This window comes from Canis lupus, chromosome 33 (genome assembly GCF_011100685.1).
Source record: "Canis lupus familiaris isolate Mischka breed German Shepherd chromosome 33, alternate assembly UU_Cfam_GSD_1.0, whole genome shotgun sequence".
In the NCBI taxonomy this organism is placed as follows: domain Eukaryota; kingdom Metazoa; phylum Chordata; class Mammalia; order Carnivora; family Canidae; genus Canis; species Canis lupus.
The window spans coordinates 5,018,847-5,036,785 of record NC_049254.1 but is presented as its reverse complement, the minus strand read 5'-3'; the positions used below and the strand labels follow the sequence as shown (position 1 = coordinate 5,036,785).

The following is a 17,939-nucleotide window of genomic DNA, read 5'->3' as shown; positions in this document are numbered from 1 at the left end:
CAAAGACTTGATTCAAACTCCGTAATTTGATTTTCCTGATTCCTCTAGGTCACAAGGGCTACAACACTTGCAGAAACCAGCAGAAGGTGGTCCTAATGGAAATTTGTTTTCATCCTCTTTCAGCTGAAGATGCAGAATATGGGTCTACTAATTAATAAAACGATCAGATAAATTATCTTACTGCCTACAAAAGGAAAGTGACTTTCTTAGAGCAAGAAGTCCCCAGATATTCTTAAAAACCGCATGCTCAAATGGATAACACCGAATTGCTGATAGGAAATATGCTGTAACTATTTCTTACATGAGCATGTTATGAAGCCTTAGTAAGAGAGCCGGTGTGGATCAATGTAGCTTTATTAAAATCCTTAGGTGAGTAGCAGAATTGAGACAATATGCACTTGGTTGGAATGCAGGTCCTGGTACTTAGAAAGAAGCACAGCATTGTTAATATGCTTCCATTACCATCCACACAGACATTATTTCCTGGGCAATGAGTCGCTACCTAATCATCTAGGTTTTTATTTTTCTTGGTATAGTGTTGTGCTTAGCTTGTAGGTTTCCTTATGTTTTTCTGCATACACATCAAGTATCGGTCTTTCTTAGAAAATGATGCTTTTTCCCCTGGAATATGAATATATATATATATAATTGAAGTGAACTTGATATACAATACTAGTTTCAGGTGTACAATACAGGAATTTGACATTTATGCATGTTGTGAAATGATCACCATGATAAATCTAGCCACCATCGGTCACCACGCAAAGTCATTACAATATTATTGATTATATCCTCTATGTTGTACATTACATTCCTGTGTCTCAGTTATTTTATAACTGGAAATTTGTGACTTTTAATCCCCTTCTCCCTGTTGCACCCAATTCCCTACACCTACCCCTCTGGCAACCACCAGACTGTTCTCTGTATCTGTGAGTCTGTTTCTGTTTTGTTTTGTCTTTTTTTTTTTTTTTTCAATTCCACACAGAAGTGAGATCATGCCACATTCATCTTTCTCTGTGACTTATGTCACTTAGCACAATACCCTCAAGGTCCATCCATATTGTCATTTGTGGCAGTATTTCATTCTTTGTTGTGGCTGAATGGTATTCCATTGTACAAATATACCACATCCTCTTTATTGTTTCATGTATTGATGGACACTTTGGTGGCTTCCGTATCTTGACACTTGTAAATAATGCAGCGATGAACAAAGGGAGTGCATATATCTTTTCAAACTAGTGTTTTTGTTTTCTTTGAATAAATACCCAGAGGTGGGGATCCCTGGGTGGCGCAGCAGTTTAGCGCCTGCCTTTGGCCCAGGGCGCGATCCTGGAGACCCGGGATCGAATCCCTCGTCGGGCTCCCGGTGCATGGAGCCTGCTTCTCCCTCTGCCTGTGTCTCTGCCTGTGTCTCTCTGTGTCTCTCTCTCTCTCTGTGTGTGACTATCATAAATAAATAAAAATTAAAAAAAATACCCAGAGGTGGAATTGCTGGGTTGTATGGTAGTTCTATTTTTAATTTTTGGAGGACCCTGCATACTGTTTTCCATAGTGGCTGTACCACTTTGCATTCACATCAACAGTGCACAAGGGTTCCTCCTTACTCCACATACTTGCCGACACTTGTTATTTCTTGTCTTTTTGATATTAGCCACTCTGACTGGTATGAGGGAATAATTCATTGTAGTTTTTTTGATTTGCATCTTCCTATTAGTGATGTTGAGCACCTTTTCACATTTGTTGGCCATCTGTATGTCTACTGTGGAGAAACATCTATTCCAGTCGTCTGCATGTTTTTTAATTAGATTATTATTTTTTGATGTTGAGTTGTATAATTTCTTTATAGATTTCAGATATTAACCACTTATCAGTTATATTATTTGCAAATATCTTCTCCCATTCTGTAGGTTGCCTTTGCATTTTTGTTGACAGTTCCTTTCACTGTGCTTTTTAGTTTGATGTGGTCTCATTTATTTATTTGCCTTTGGAATGTTTTAAAAAAGAAATTTCTGGAAAATCTTTTACACTCTACTACTACAACTACTTATTTAAGTCAAAGGTGAAATATATTCTTGTTAATAGTAGATGAAACTATAATTAAAAATTGTTGCAGGGAAGCAAGAGGAGGTTTTTGTTACATCAGTCAGACATATTTCAGGCTAAAGTTGATTAAGACAGCTCTGGCCTGCTGCAATGAGGCATTAGCCTTTCACTCCATTTGAACTCAGAAATACAAGTCCTGAGCAAACAGATTTTGAAAAACATGGGTCAATGGGCCCAGTTTATAGATGCCCATGGAACGAGGTTCACCCTAACTGGAGGGCCTTTTCTTGGGAAAGCTTGTTTTTGAGATCCTCAAATTGTCATAAATCTGTCCTTACATATCACCTAGAATAGGGCTAAGAGCCTCCACCTGATACTAACCTATCTTGCACCAGATCATGTGAGGCTGCTGGCAAGACATCTCAGAACTCAGCTAGATAATCACAGAAGAAGTAATGTTCCAATAACTGCTAATTCATCTTGTTTGCCACCAGTGAAAGGTGGCTATGTATATTATCCACTCAAGGCAACAGTTTCATCTCCCCTCCTCTCCTGTCCTATACCTGGAATTTGCAGGAATATTAATGCCACTCCCTGTCCTGGGTAACATCAATTGTTTCTTCCTCTTTTTTTCTCTGTGTCCTTCTTTCTGTGTTTCCCTTCTTCCCTTAAGCTTTTGCACACTGAAGTTATTGAAATGATAGCTCAGAAAGGATTTTTTGTAAACCAAATACATGCAATCCTGACTTCAGAGAAACAGAAACTAGAAATGGGAAAGTGGTGTGAGTGTAATTTATCTTTAAAGAGGTCTCTTCATTTAAAGGGAATTCTCTACTGGACTCTGTTAATAGTCAGTCTCCCTAGGGCCTTTCCTTAGGACTGAGTGTACAAGTATGAGATCTACAGAGACTTGGTTCTTTATAATTCTGTGAGGCATGAGGAGGTGTTACCAGGTGAAGTTTCCATTTCCTTCTACCCATATCATTTTCACTTTGGAATGCAAATGCATCAAAGCTGAGGTTGCAGTATGAAAAATCCATTTAAGAAAATTGATTTTAAGGAAAAATATATCGTTTACTATTTTAGAGTAAGGAATAAGTTTCTGTTCTCACATGATCCTGAGAGTGGTCACTTATGCAAAATGGTGACAATAAAATCAGTCTTAGCATAGTTTAAGGAGGAGTTATTTTGACATAGTCAAAGGTATTATTTTGCCCTTCCTTCTACCCTCCCTCCTATCCCTTCTTTTTCCTTGTTCCTTATCTCTTTTTCTTTCTTTTCTCTTTCCTTTTTTTCTTCTTCTCTCCTTTCTGTCTTTCTTTTACAACTAAAGAACAGTAGGCTGGGAATGCAGCAGTAAGCCTATAGGCTATTTTACCTCCATATGACTCACACAGTTGTTTTTATTAATAGTGAAATTCTTCTTTTCTATATAAACTGCCCCAAACTACTTCCCATCCTCCAACAATAACATGTAAAAAGAATTACAATAAATAAACCCCTGGTCCTGAAAGCTAACAAAACTTTCAAACTTGCAGAAATAAGAATAGTTTGGAAAAGGACTGGTCATAGCAAAAACAGTGTTCAGAGAGGAAAAGCTCTGGAGCTATCATTTTAAAGGCAACAGAAAGTAGCATTCTTCAGAGTTGGAAGTTAGAGTATTATTTGGTAGACCTGTAATAGCACTTGGGGTGATTTAATAGGTAAGAACCAGAACTTGAAATTGGAATTGAAAAAGACTTATTATATAATTTAGTCCCTTTGGTCAGGAAAGGAGCAAGCAATACAACTCTGGATCTAAATTTAATTGGGATTTAACTAGATTCTTTGAAACTTTTCCATTTTTCACCTAAAAAGCACAAAATGCTCATCCTTTCAGAAACAGTGATAGACTGCATAATCCAATAGCTCATAGTATATCCTAAATCAAGTTCTGAGCAGCCACAGTTGTGCAGTCAGAGGTATTCCAACTGAAATTAGAATCTAAACAACTTCTCAGTGTGCAGGGGAAGAAGGTTAAACCATTTGGGTAGAAAAAGATCTGAATCACAGCTTCTATTCCTACGTGTTTTTGTTTTTGTTTTGTTTTGTGGTTTTGTTTTTTGTTTTCTTTTTGGACACTGAAAATCTATGCTAGGATTACATCTTTTGCCCTAAGACTCCTGCAGCAGTTTCTTTCTTTCTTTTTTTTTTTCTGCAGCAATTTCTTAAATATTTCTGCTTCCATAGGGCACTTAAAAAAAAAAGCATTAAATCATTTTGGACTGAGTCTATCCAAAGTTAGAGGTATTTTAAAGTATTACCTTCCATGCAAACAATACCAACACTACAGCAAGGAGACTTGATATTAAAGAATAATAAAGCAATGTGTGAATTGAGTATATTATACTTGACTTCTATGAAGGACAAGGCCACTTGCATAATTCAATTGAATATTCATTCATAAACCCATACTTTCCAGTACATAGGTCTCACATGCTACTCTGCAATCAAGCAACAGACAGAAGCCAGCGTTTTAGCAAGTAGTAGACTGACTGGATAAGAATTGATCTCACCTGCTTCTTCCTTATGAACATTATCATAGAAGTCCATATGTTTTGTCATCTGTCATTATTCCCATTTTCCCTCAACTCTACCTTGCCCCAGCTCCTGGGATAATTGAATGAAGAGAGAGAAGCAGGCAGTGATTGAACAAAGTGGCTATTTATAAACTTGTTAAACCCCATGTCTTCTGGTCTCAGCCAGCTTTCTGCTCAGAAGAGGCCGTTTGTGATACAGACAGGCCAAGTGTAGAATGAGCCACATAAGTGGTATCATTTACATTTTTACAGATGGAAAAACAGACTCTGGGTGATCCACTAAAATGTGTGGCCAGTAAATGGCCAGTAACTGAGTTGACACCATGTATGGGCCACCGAGTATTCTGAAAGAAACTAATGTAGACTTTCTAGAAGATCTTCTATGATAACTTAAGCTTAGGTGTTCTTAGAGGTTCTTTAACCACCCCACAGCTCCCAGATCTTATGAGTGAAACCCTCATTGTGAAAGGCCTATGAATCCAGAGAAGATGAACAGCGGTAGGCTAGTGAAAAAAATTAGACATGCCATCATAAAACCTGTTTTGAAGAAAGAAACAGAAGTGTGCATGTGGTGATGTTGATAACTTAAAAGGATCTCTGTGGACACGGAATATACTAGAATGGAGTGAGTGTGCCACACGCTAAAAAATCACTAAGATATTAGAAACTGTTCAAATCAAAGAGAGTTTTTTTTTTCTACCTGTATAAAGACATGATGAATCCCTGTATTGAGCTGTCCATAAATTACTTGGAAGTGAGTGATCCATGCTCTGTGTGCTGCAGGACCAGACAGTTGCAGATAGATAAGAAACTGCCATCAAGTAAGAAAGGTCCTAAAACTTGATATGCCTTTAATCAACAAGTCAGCCTTGGTTTTACAATAACATTTCAGGAGACCTGAGAAAACCCTATGGAAAGAAAAATGGCCTCAGAGATGGAAAAAGTGGTGAAGTACTTAAGTCTTTTTGTAAGAAGTACTACAGATGACCAAATATTCTGTCCTCTACTATATTTGTGTGGGTCTAAGAAGAAAGGGTTGCCTTTGTCCTTTTTCATCTAGCTTCCTCCCAGTTTTTGCTAAGGATACCAGTCAATGGCATATTCAGACCCTTGTGGGAAGCATTTTTTATCTTGTGTTTGATTACCCAATAATCTCGCTGGATTTATGTTTTATATGGATGTTTAGCAATATGTACTGTAATTTGTAAAGCTAATTATGAAGCATTTTATTTCCAGGAAATGGGTAAGGTCAGTCTTTTCTGCTCTTGTTTGATTGGTGTATATTATAGCTAGCTCCTCATTATCTGTAGAAGGGATGGTGCTCTTAGGTAGGATGTTTATTGCATGGAAAATCCCCCAACTACATTTTAATATACCTAGAAGTGGGCTTTTCATCAAACTTACTAACAAGTTGCAACATATGAGTGATTTGCTCCCCAGAGAAATAGCCAAAAATGCATTAAGGAGAAGGCAGAAGAAGCGGAGAGCTGAGATAATCCATCAGCTAGTTAATTCACACCTGAATAATTGAGAGTTTGCTTTCTGGTAATTGAATATTTATGAAGGTTCTACAATGTGCTGGAAACTAGATGTGCCAAATAAAAATGCCAAATAAAGCCAACCTGAACACAGGTTATGTTTAATACAGATCTTACTATTTGACTGGAACACAAAATAGAGCGTGTTTCCAAACTTCAGTGTGTATAAGAATCACAAGCAGGACCGTGTCCGTGTCTGTTAATGTTGCAGATTTCTAGGTGAACCTCAGAGGTATTCCTCAGGAATCTCTATTTTTAACAATTTACTCCCGATGATTCTGAAGCAGGTAGTCTAGAGTCTTCTCTTAGAGAAATTATCGATGTAGATAGTGACAGGAAAAAGGTTATCTCCTGGAAGGCACAAGATAAGAAATCAGAGCTATACTGAAGCTATACTTGAAGAAAGAGAAGAAGCCAAAAGAGAATGCATATTTGCAAAAAGAAGCGCATGGGCAATAAAGAAAACGAAAAAAAAAAAAAAAGAGGAGGATAGATAATTAAATAATGGTATTATAAAAGATCTCAGTGTCTTAGAGATTTGCTAAAATGCTATGATATCTTGAATTTACTCCAAATTACTTACAGTTCATGGAAGTTACACCTCAGATACAAGCAGCTTTGCCATCTCATAGCTCACTCATGGCTCAGGAGCATCATAAAAGGAAGCCCAAGGCTCCAGAAAGGGGGCCCATACAACAGATGCAGCTATTTGTACTGGAGCAATACCACAAGCTTCAATAAATAGTATAATGAATGTCAGAAAGGAAATTTCATTGGTTAAATTGGTGGATTTTAAACCAGCACAATGGGTGTCAAAAGTGGCTAAATTAGTGGCCTTAAAGATATGTAGACTGGCTAAAATAATTTGGTAATTCATTTCTTCCCTCTGGATAATTGGGGTATAGAAATGCAGACAGACCTGTAGCTCACCTATGACCTGAGGGATCAATTCTAATCTCCCAATAATCTCTAAATGGTTCAGACAGCGAATCTGAGTCTGATTGCTGGGCCTACAAGGCTACAGAATCTTGGTCTTGGGATATTGTCTAGACTTCTTTAACTGTTAGTTTTCCAGGCAAGATGTTTAGGGATCCCTTATAAGAATGGAGAGTTGAAACTTCATTGATCTTAAAGAACAAATTGTATGAATGCCTTGTACCAGTTTGTTAATAAATATTTGTATGTTAAATGTTGAAACATGAGGCAGACTTGTTCTTACTTGCTCTAATTTTAACTTGAAGCAAGTTTGTGAGGATGGTTGCTCATTCTCAGTCACCTCCGATGTTTAGGTTGGTACAGTTATCTACTAAGAAGACTTTATGAGTTAGTTGCCATGACACACTTGGCAGAGACCAGTTCTCACGCAAACGTGGAAAAGTAAAACCTTAATTGCGAGAGAAATTTGGTGAACCTTCTTTTGGTGATCTTTCTCTAGTGAGAACTGATAAAGCAACCTTGTTTTCGTGCTTTCTCTATTGTCTTGCTCTTTTGGACCCAAGAAAGTATGAAAGGGTCGACGAAGGCTTGGTCAAAATGGCATCCAAGGGCATACGGCTTCTACTGGGTCATTCACTCCATGACGAAGAGCAAATGTGAGAAGCAAGGAGAGTTTTGCCTATCAAGTATTTGCCTAAGTTCAAACACTTGTCCACTGTGCTCTCTATTGGGCCAAGATCTTCATATTATTTTTTTATTTTTTTTAAGAATTTTTTTATTTATTCATGAGAGACACACAAAGAGAGGCAGAGACACAGGCAGAGGGAGAAGCAGGCTCCATGCAGGGAGCCTGATGTGGGACTTGATCCTGAGACTCCAGGATCATGCCCTGGGCTGAAGGCAGGCACTAAACCGCTGAGCCACCCAGGTGCCCCTCCACGTTATTTTAGATCTTGCCCAGCTATCCTCTAAAAGAGATTTTTTTTTCCCTTTTTCTTATTCTGAGTGTATCAACCTTTCCTCTCCCCCCAAGTAATGGCTGGTTTAAAGAAAAAAAAAAGAGTTAAAGCTAATCAGGAAAGTTCTAGTTGTATGTTCTCCAATTTTCCCTGCTTAATATTTTAAAGTAATCAGATACTTCCAGTGTATCTGTCTAGAGAAGAAGTTATATCAGTTAATACCATTCACATTTATTTATCTGTAGGCACTCAGATATGAAAATGTTCAAACATGTGACATGATAATTTAGTTTTCTACAGTGTAAGTGAAACTGTAAATAGGAAAAGGGAAATGTTATGTCTATATCTAAATATCTATAGCAACATCTTTTCAGAGGTGATATTGCATAAAATAAATTCAGAACATGTAACCCAATAACCATCTCATGTTGAATGGTAACCATACCTATGAGATCATTTCAACATATTAAAGAGTCAAATTATGGAGCAGATTAATAATGCTATAGATATGAATGTTTAAGGATGTTACTCTAAACGGCACACTTTCAATAAAAGCAGGAAATTTAGTCTGGGTATTCTCTCCCTTTTACAGTTATGTGATTTATTAGACAATGTTAAACAATGTTAACATGCAGAGAGAAAGTGGGAGACACCTATAAATAACTTTGTATATGTTTGCCACAACTTGCCAGCTAATTATTACTTTGAGATATTATATGATGTTTCTGATTAATAAACCAAAAGGGAAACTCAATTATGAATGCATGCAATCAAACTTCGTAAGTAAGCCAAAGTAAACCCGACATTTGTAAGTCAGAATAAGCCATTAGGGAAACTAATATGGTAGTGTTCCAAGGCTACACTGGGTGGAAAATTGTGCTCTCCTGTTTATTTATTTATTTTTTAAAGATTTTATTCACCTATTCACGAAAGAGAGAGAGAGAGAGAGAGAGGCAGAGACACAGGCAGAGGGAGAAGCAGGCTCCATGCAGGGAGCCTGACGTGGGACTTGATCCTGGGACTCCAGAATCATGCCCTGGGCTGAAGGCAGGCGCTAAACCACTGAGCCACCCAGGGATCCCCTGCTCTCCTGTTTAATGGAAAGAGGTAGGTAATAACTTAAAAGACAAACTTGGAATTTTGCTTATTACAACAGGACACTGAAGTAAAGGACTTACTTCAAAAGAGAAATGACAATGTCTTCAATTCTTTTCAATGGAGATCAAGGAATATTTCTTGGGTAACAAACTAAAGCCTCTTCTCCAGATGGCTGTTCTCAGTTCAAGGAAAGACCACCTTTCATTGCTTCAAATCTCAGGACTAGGGGGTTTTATGGGTTGAATTGTACCGCCTCCAAATTTCTATGTTAAAGTTCTAACACTCAGTACTTCAGAATATAAACTTATTTGGAAATAAGACTGTTGCATACATAAATAATTAAGATGATGGAACGCCTGGGTGGCTCAGCAGTTGAGCGTCTGCCTTGGGCTCAGGGCATGATCCAAATTCAGGGATCGAGTCCCACATTGGGCTCTCTGCATGGAGCCTGCTTCTCCCTCTGCTTATGTCTCTGCCTCTCTCTGTGTCTCTCATGAATAAATAAAATATTTAAAAAAATAATTAAGATGAGGTCCATAATGGGATTGTGTGGGTTCCTGATTCAATATGGCTGGTACCCATATAAAAAGAGGAGATTTGGACAGAGAGTCACACTAGGAGAATGCTTTCTGAGCATGAAGGCAGACAGAGCGATAATGCTTCTACAAGCCATGGTAACATCAAATATTGACAGTAAACCAAAGAAGCTAGGAGATAGGCATGAAACACATTTTTTCTCTCAGCCCTCAGAAGCTAAAAGTCTGAGACCTTGGTCTCAGACTTTTAGTTTCCAGAACTGTGAGAGAACAAATTCTTTTTTAAAAAAAAATTTAAATTCTAGTTAATCTACAGTTCAATATTGGTTCAGGAGTAGAGTTCAGTGGTTCATCATTTACATATAACACCTAGAGCTCATCATAATAAGTCTTCCTTAATACCCATCATCCATTTATCCCATCTCCCACTGACCTCCCTCCATCAAACCTCAGTTTATTCTCTATAGTTAAGAGTCTCTCATGATTTGTTTCCCTCTCTCTCTTTTCTCCCCTCCTGAATGTTCATCTGATGTTCTTATATTCTACATATGAACAAAATCATATGGTATTTGTCTATGACTGACTTATTTCTCTTAGCTTGATACACACTAGCTCCATCCATATCATGGCAAATGGCAAGATTTCGTCAGTTCTGATGGCTGAGTAGCATTCCATTGTAAATATATATCACATCTTCTTTATCCACTCATTAGAGTCCATGGGCATTTGGGCTCCTCCCATAGTTTGGCTATTGTTGATAATCATGTATTGAGGTACATGTATTCCTCAGAGAATAGCCACCTAGTTTGCAATACTTTATTATGGCAGCCCTAGCTAATTAATACAGGGGTAGAAACAACACTGAAAACAAAGTCTCTATCCTCAAAGTGCCTACCATCAGTTGTTCTACTGTTAAAGTAGAGAATCCCACTGGTAAAATTTTGTCACTTAAAAAGCAACATCAGGAGCCTGGAAATAGAAATAGGTAAAAGGCAAGATGCCTGGATGGCTCAGTGGTTGAGCATCTGCCTTCGGTTCAGGATGTGAGCCCACGGTCCTGGGATCCAGTCCCACACTGGGCTCCTTGCAAGGATTCTGCTTCTCCCTCTGCCTGTGTCTCTGCCTCTCTCTGTGTGTCTCATGAATAAATAAAATCTTTAAAAAAGAGAAATAGGTAAAAGGAAAATGTATGTTATACAGGTATGTTATACCCGAATTCCGACAAGATTGAAGTTGAAGGGGAGAGGCACCGATGTCTTGAAATGGCTGACCATGAGGTCAAAGCTGGGAAGACAAGTGAGGGAAAACAATGTAGGAAAGATATGTATTGATGAGCTGCATCTAGCACAGGAAAAGTGGGGTCAGTGGGAGTAGTGGAAGACAAGGTGGCTATAGAATTTTGCTTTAAAGATTCCTACTCTTTTAGCTCTGGATTTGGTTTAAGTGTACTATCTTTGAAGGACAAATGTGAAGACATTTTTTTTTTTTTTACATTTTAAATATGTTTATACATTTCTGAATTCTACTGGAAAGCATAGAGTTGCTACCTTGTGAATATTTCCAAAAATTCTTAAAAATTTATTATAAAAATATTTTAGACCCATAAAATCCACATACAAATTTGTAAAGTGACCATCTCTATAGATGCTGGTTGGCTTTAAAAATATAGCATTTCTAATATAGTTTAAGTCCTGGGGGTTCCTCTGCCAGTTCCCATTTCTGCCCCTGACTCCTACCTCCAACTTGGGTGTTTATTGTTTACATGCACTTTTTCATATTCGCTCTCTAAATCATCCAGATCAGAGGCAAGAAGACTGAAGTCTTTATACTAGTAATGTTGCCCCTGCCAGTTATTAGTCCAAGGATGTGCCTGACAGGATGTTAATTCCAAATTGCTTCCCAACTCTTTTCACCTGCAAGCACAGTGGGTGCCAGCAGCGTCTCTAGAGCAGCCTTTCTGACCAAGCCCCAGGTGCTGATTGGTGGAGTAAATGCATCCCAGGAGCCTGTGTATATAAAGATGGTAAAGGGAGATGAGAAACAGGAGAAGCATGCGGCCAGCATCAGGTACATGGCTTTCCATCACGTGGATATATCACACTTTATTTTCTTGTTGGTGGCCATTTAATATAAGTAGATCTTTATTCCATTTTTTTTGGTGAGATTTTAAGTAATTTCTACACCCAATGTGTGGCTCAAACTTACAAACCCAAGATCAAGAGTAGTGTGCCCTACCAACTGAGGTAGCCATGTGTCCCATGCTAGTTTTTAACAGAAGATGCTAAAAGTACACCATAAAATATAGGCATTTCAAACATTCTCTAAAGATTTTTAAGATTTATTTTTCAATTTAAGAAATGATATAAATCTCTCCTACAGTTCTTCTGTATGAGGAATCAGGTGAAGGGAGGGAGACTGTTTATTCTGGATTGTCAGTGATGAAGCGAACTGGGAGAGGAGTTAGAACTCCTTCTCACAGAGAGCAGCTTGCTTTGATGTCTTTGGCCTGGGTTCTGCAGGAAAGGGATCCTCACTGCAAGTGGGGACAGGGTTCATGTCAGGGCCTCGTCAAAGAAGAATGCTCTGTTCTCAGGGTGCTTCCAACCCTTTTTTAACTTCCCAATTTATAGCTTGCCTAATTGTTGTCTCTTTTGTTTAATGCTTTGAAAGATAAGTTTCACCTTTATTGTCTTTTTCCTCACTTTTTAAATTATTTACTTTTAAAGTTATTTTATTTTTTTAGGGGGGGATCAGGAGATATCTGTAAAAGGGGTAGGCTGATTGCCCAAAGCAAGGAGGCTTGATATGTGTTCCTCCTTTCTCATCTAACCCCCCACCCCTGCCCCCAATCTTAGATTTTGAAATACTGATAGTTCCCCACCCCTGCCCCCAATCTTAGATTCTGACATACTGAAAAGATAGTTCTATCTTCTATTCGAGCTCAAGACCTAAATGCAAGGCCCATGTGGGATAGGATGACATCCTAAATCATACATAAACAATGCTTTTGACATCTCGACATATATGAAGGGGAGAAGCATAATTTTCCACCCAAAGAGCAAAGTACTTTTCACAAATTTGCTGAGAAGCAGTATCAGAACAGTATATATTTTGTCCACGCAGCTCATGTGCTGTGTACACAAAGATTATGAAGACATCCATGAGAGGAAATCCAACTGTGAAACCCTACAACTTGTGCATATTTGAGACATTTTGAAAGATGTGAAGGGGTAGTAATGCTTGAGGAGAATCCCTGAAATAAGAGCAAACATCTTTACCACTTAATTCTGGGATTCTTTTACTCAAGTATCAGAATTTCCCTTTTACTGGCTTGACTTAAAAATAACCAACTAATATACAATTGCCACCACAGAAGACACAAACTGATCACCTTCCAAGGGAGAATTTTCCACTTCTCCCAGTTTTCAGCTCTTAAGGAGGTGGTATGATGAATTGACTGTGTCCCTCCAGAAATTGAAGTATTCACCCCCAATTTGATGTATTCAGAGGTGGGGCCTTTCAGAGGTAATGAGGTTTAGATGAGGTCATAAGGGTAGACACCAGTGTTCCCATGATGGGATTAGTGTCCCCCTAAGAAGAGAGGCCTGAGCTCTCTCTCTTTCCATCACTGAGGACACACTGAGGCAGCAACTGTCTGCAAGCCAGGAAAACAGCACTCACTGAGGAAATGAATAGGCTGGCCCCGGGTGTTGAAATTCCAGCCTTCTAGAACTGTGAGAAATAAACCCCCGCCACTTAAGCTACTCAGTCTCTATGGTGTTTTGTGATAGTGGTCCAAGTTTCAGGTTGAGAAAGTTCCTAAATAGGTATTTTAGACGGATGTCTGCAAACCTGATTATACTACTTAAAAACTGTAGAATTTGCTGCTTGAATACTGGAGTTTTATGAACTATAAACTGTCTCAGGAATAGTGCCCCATCCTTCATAAACTCCAGTGTTCTATAAAGTTTCTTGAGTGTTTGAAGCCAGTGGAAGAGCACTTGCACTGTTAGTATCTTTCTTTTTTCTTTTTCCTTTTTCTTTTTCTTTTTCTTTTCTCTTTCTTTCTCTCTCTCTCTTTCTTTCTTTTTCTTTTTTTCTTTCTTTTTTTTTAAGATTTTATTTATTTATTCATGACAGACCCAGAGACAGGCAGAGGGAGAAGCAGGCTCCATGAAAGGAGCCTGTTGTGGAACTCCATCCCAGGAATCTAGGATCATGCCCTGAGCCAAAGGCAGACGGTCAACCACTGAGCCACCAGGTGTCCCTATTAGTATTTTTCTTAAAATGAATGTAGGGGCTTGAGGCACCCCCAGGTGAGTGTGCCAACTTTAGGGTGCCCAGTCTTAATGACAGTTCTTTCCCTTCTGAGCTTTTCCTGATAATGGTACACATAAAAAAACCCTCTTTATCAATATTTTCCATTTATATGAAAAATGCAGTGCGTAGGTATGAGGACTAGAAAGAGACTGACAGTGCTATGGCACCACACAAAGAGGTGTTATTTCTGGATTTATAAAGACAGCAGGAAGCTACTGTTTCCCCTTTATTATCAGAAGTAACTCATCTTAGAAATGCAGTGAAACAGCCTGTATCTAAAGTAAACTCTGAGCAAATATATTGATAGAAACAAGATACAAGAAGGAGTCATTGAAAACTGGAAAGATTCAGATGAGACCAAAATGGAACTACTGTTTCACATGTACTTTTACTAAGAAAGACATGGGATTTAATATTAGGACATCATTTTTCTTAGATGCTGAGTAGATCTATGGTTCATTTAATATACAACTAAATGTATTGTTTTATTTTCAAAACCTGGACCCAGGATAGTCTATCTTCCTTTTGTCATCCCAACGAATCCAGAATTGAAGAATACTCTCCAGATGCTGGCAACTGTGGATATCTTCACTGGCAACCCTCTCCAGCTGTGACAAATGAGATTCGAGGACAGTGCAGGCAAAATAGGCAATCCTGTTTTGATGGCGTACATTTATGTCACACCATACCACACTCGTAGTTCACATTTTTGTTTTTCTCAGTCCTATTTGTCTGCCTCTTGTAAATTGTGGCCTATTTGGCTTATCCTCTCTTCTGTCTTACATCGTTCTAGGCAAACTGAATTCAAGGCATGTACAGTGAGGGACAAGGGGCTTCATAGTCTAGTGCCAGCACCCTTCAAATTCCAAGGTTCAGATTCACTTGTGGTGCATTTCCTGCCAACGTGAACGGAAGGATGGCTACAATTTGGAGAACAAGAGGGACATGAGGAGTCTTTACAAACTTTTATTAGAGACTGTATGGGAAATGTGACCTAGATTAACATTAAAAATTCAAAGTTAGAAAACTAGTTAAAAAAAAAGAATATATAGTGATTTTTAAAAAGATTTTATTTATTTATTCATGAGAGACACACAGAGAGAGAGAGGCAGAGACACAGGCAGAGGGAGAAGCAGGCTCCATGCAGAGCACCTGACATGGGACTCAATCCCGGGCCTCCAGGATCACTCCCTGGGCCGAAGGTGGTGCTAAACTGCTGAGCCACCGGGGCTGCCCTATAGTGATATTTTTTAAAAATCCAGAGAACAGTGCAAAATACGAAAAGGAGTATAATAAATGGTACTATATCTTAAGATTGTTGTTATAATCCTCTTTTAGTCAATATTTTACAAATTTTCAAGAGTGTGTGAAACACACACACACACACGTATATAAATAGCCCAAAACGTAATTCAAAATATTATAGAAAATGGGCTGCCTTTGATTTTGAGACTTCCTTATATTCTCTCATTTCAGGATAAGGGATAAGAAAAATAAATGTTTACAAACACATTCACTTATGAGCCTACTAGATGTTAAAATGCCTTATATTTTGGGGGGTATTTCTAGCACGTGAATAAACTGTAGTAGTGTTGGTAGGATGGGGAAATTCTCACTTGAATAAATGCTGTCTAAATTCTTGGGTTATATAACCTAAAGTATAAGCTGAAGTAATGCAGGAAAATAATTTACAACTGTTTTATTAACAATGAATTTATGTATTACTACCATCATATTCAAAATAGATTTGGAAAAAGATATTCATAAAATTAGTACTATTTTTTCGAAGTAGTGTCCGCAACTCCTATTATTATTTCTGGTAATTCCTGATACAATAGAAAATACACTGGACTATTTTATATTTTATTATTCTTTTCAAGTTTAACCCTTGACTGTTTCCTCTCTTCATAATAAGAGTTTGATCAACATGTTGGGTTTTTATCTGCATTTTTCTCTTATATGTATCAATTAGATATAAGCTACTGAGCCCAAATCTGTAGAATCTCTCATCGCTTTAAATCTCCTAAAATCATCCTGCATTGCCCTCTTGCCCTTAATTAAATAGCCTCTTCGTGGCCTCTTAAATATTCTCAAAATTACGGATTTCATGCCTATGCAAGAAAACTTAGCATTGGCATTTACAAACGTTAATGAAAAGCCTGCATGTCTTCGTTTCTTTTTCATTAAGCTTTTCTCTACTCCTTTCTGTCCTCCACCTGATTTTTTTTTAAGATTTTATTTATTTATTCATGGAAGATACAGAGAAAAGGGAGGCAGAGACACAGGCAGAGGGAGAAGCAGGCTCCATGCAGGGAGCACAATGTGGGACTGGATCCCAGGGCTCCAGGATCACGCCCTGGGCCGAAGGCAGGCGCTAAACTGCTGAGCCACCTGGGCTGCCCCACCTGATTTATTTTAAACATGCATTGCTTTTGTTTACTTTGACAACTCCTTTCTCTGATTTCACACTTGATTTTTTTTCACTGTATGTTCTCACTTACACCTTAGGTTTTTATAGAGGAGAACAATGATAAATCATTTTAAAGTCTCCATTTTTGTCTCAACCTAAATCTGACAAGTTCTCAGTTGAATATTAGGATTCAATCAGTGTTCTCTGATCCTTCCTCTGTTCTTATAAGTAAATGGTCCAGAGTTATAAAAGTTTAATAGAGAACATGTAAGTAACCATTCCATATCAGAGCTCATGAAAATGCCCATCTTCTCTCAGACAATAATAAACCAAGAAACAGAAAACTGCTTTTCAAATGGTCTGTGTCCCACTCATCACCACAAGGGGGCATGTTGATACAAACGCATCATTCCTCTGTGGTCGCATCGTTCATAAGGACATCATGAAGGTTTTGTTTTATTATGCTTTTATGTCTTTCATGTTTCTTAGCATGTGTAGTTTTTATAAAGTCATCCTAAGAATAGTGTAGTTTCTAATGTTGAGTGTAGAGAGTGAATTTCACTTCAGAACCAGAAGAAACATTCTAGGTCAAAATCTAGAAACTGCATTCCAGCAATTTCTTCTATTTCCCAGAAGGTACACTGGAGTTCAAGTAACACCTAACCATTGCCAAGTACACTCAAACCCCATCAACTCTAGGCATTCTAAACAATCAGTGGCATAGTTTGAAAAATGCACAATTGTTTTAAGCCTGAGATAAAATTCAGCACCTGGCACAACCAAAGTGACTCCGCTATCTGAAAAAAATTCTTCCTGTTTTGGCCACAAGTTATTATATGTCACAGTTTAAAGTATATTCACAAAATGTTACAGGTCTTCAGTAACTTCCCAGAAGGGGCATACATTTCCACAGTCAATACTGAAGAGGAATGAGCCTCAGAGATATCTTAAAGAGAAGAAACTGCAACAGGGTAGCAAAATGGAGAACCCCAAATCCATCAAACCAACATCCATCAAACCAACATCACGTCAGAAAGAAAAATTAACCCTGGAGATAACAATTCCACTTTTCATTATTGGGCATGTTTTACACTGGAAACTATCTTATATGAGAAACTATAGACAAAATACTTGTGCTGCATGGAATACCTAGGCAAAGAATAATGTCAGAGGAGCTGTTGATTTTTGTCCTATGGTATGTTCTCTTGTTAGTGTGACCACAACTTTAACTTCCCATCACCCACAGCTCTTCCCCCCACTAAGCCTCGCCTCCCCTCCCTAAATGTATGGACAAATCTTGTACCTGCCTGAGACTTCAGTAAGGATGGAAGAAAAAATAACTGAACATGTGTCTAGATTGTATTACAGCACTTAATCAAGATGGAGCTTTTAAATTACTGGTTTCGCAATTACCTGGGTGTTTATTAAAACTCTAGATTTGCAAATCACACCTTGCTACTCCTCCCCCAGACCTACAGAATGAAAATGAATCTCCGAAACTGGAAACTGGGAATCTGCAT

General features: G+C 38.2%; 1 protein-coding gene across 17 annotated transcripts in view; it reads right to left on the bottom strand.

Annotated features, from left to right (window-relative positions):
• EPHA6 (EPH receptor A6) overlaps positions 1-17,939 on the bottom strand; it is an 872,069-nt gene that overhangs the window by 70,780 nt on the left and 783,350 nt on the right. The window contains exon 17 of one of the 17 annotated variants that reach the window (XM_038582527.1): positions 6,303-6,511. The exons of the other annotated variants lie outside the window; for them this stretch is intronic. Coding sequence (XP_038438455.1) covers positions 6,416-6,511 — 96 coding nt within the window. The 3' untranslated portion in view covers positions 6,303-6,415. Of the gene's footprint in view, positions 1-6,302; positions 6,512-17,939 lie in introns of those variants that run through there. 17 annotated transcript variants of the gene reach the window in all.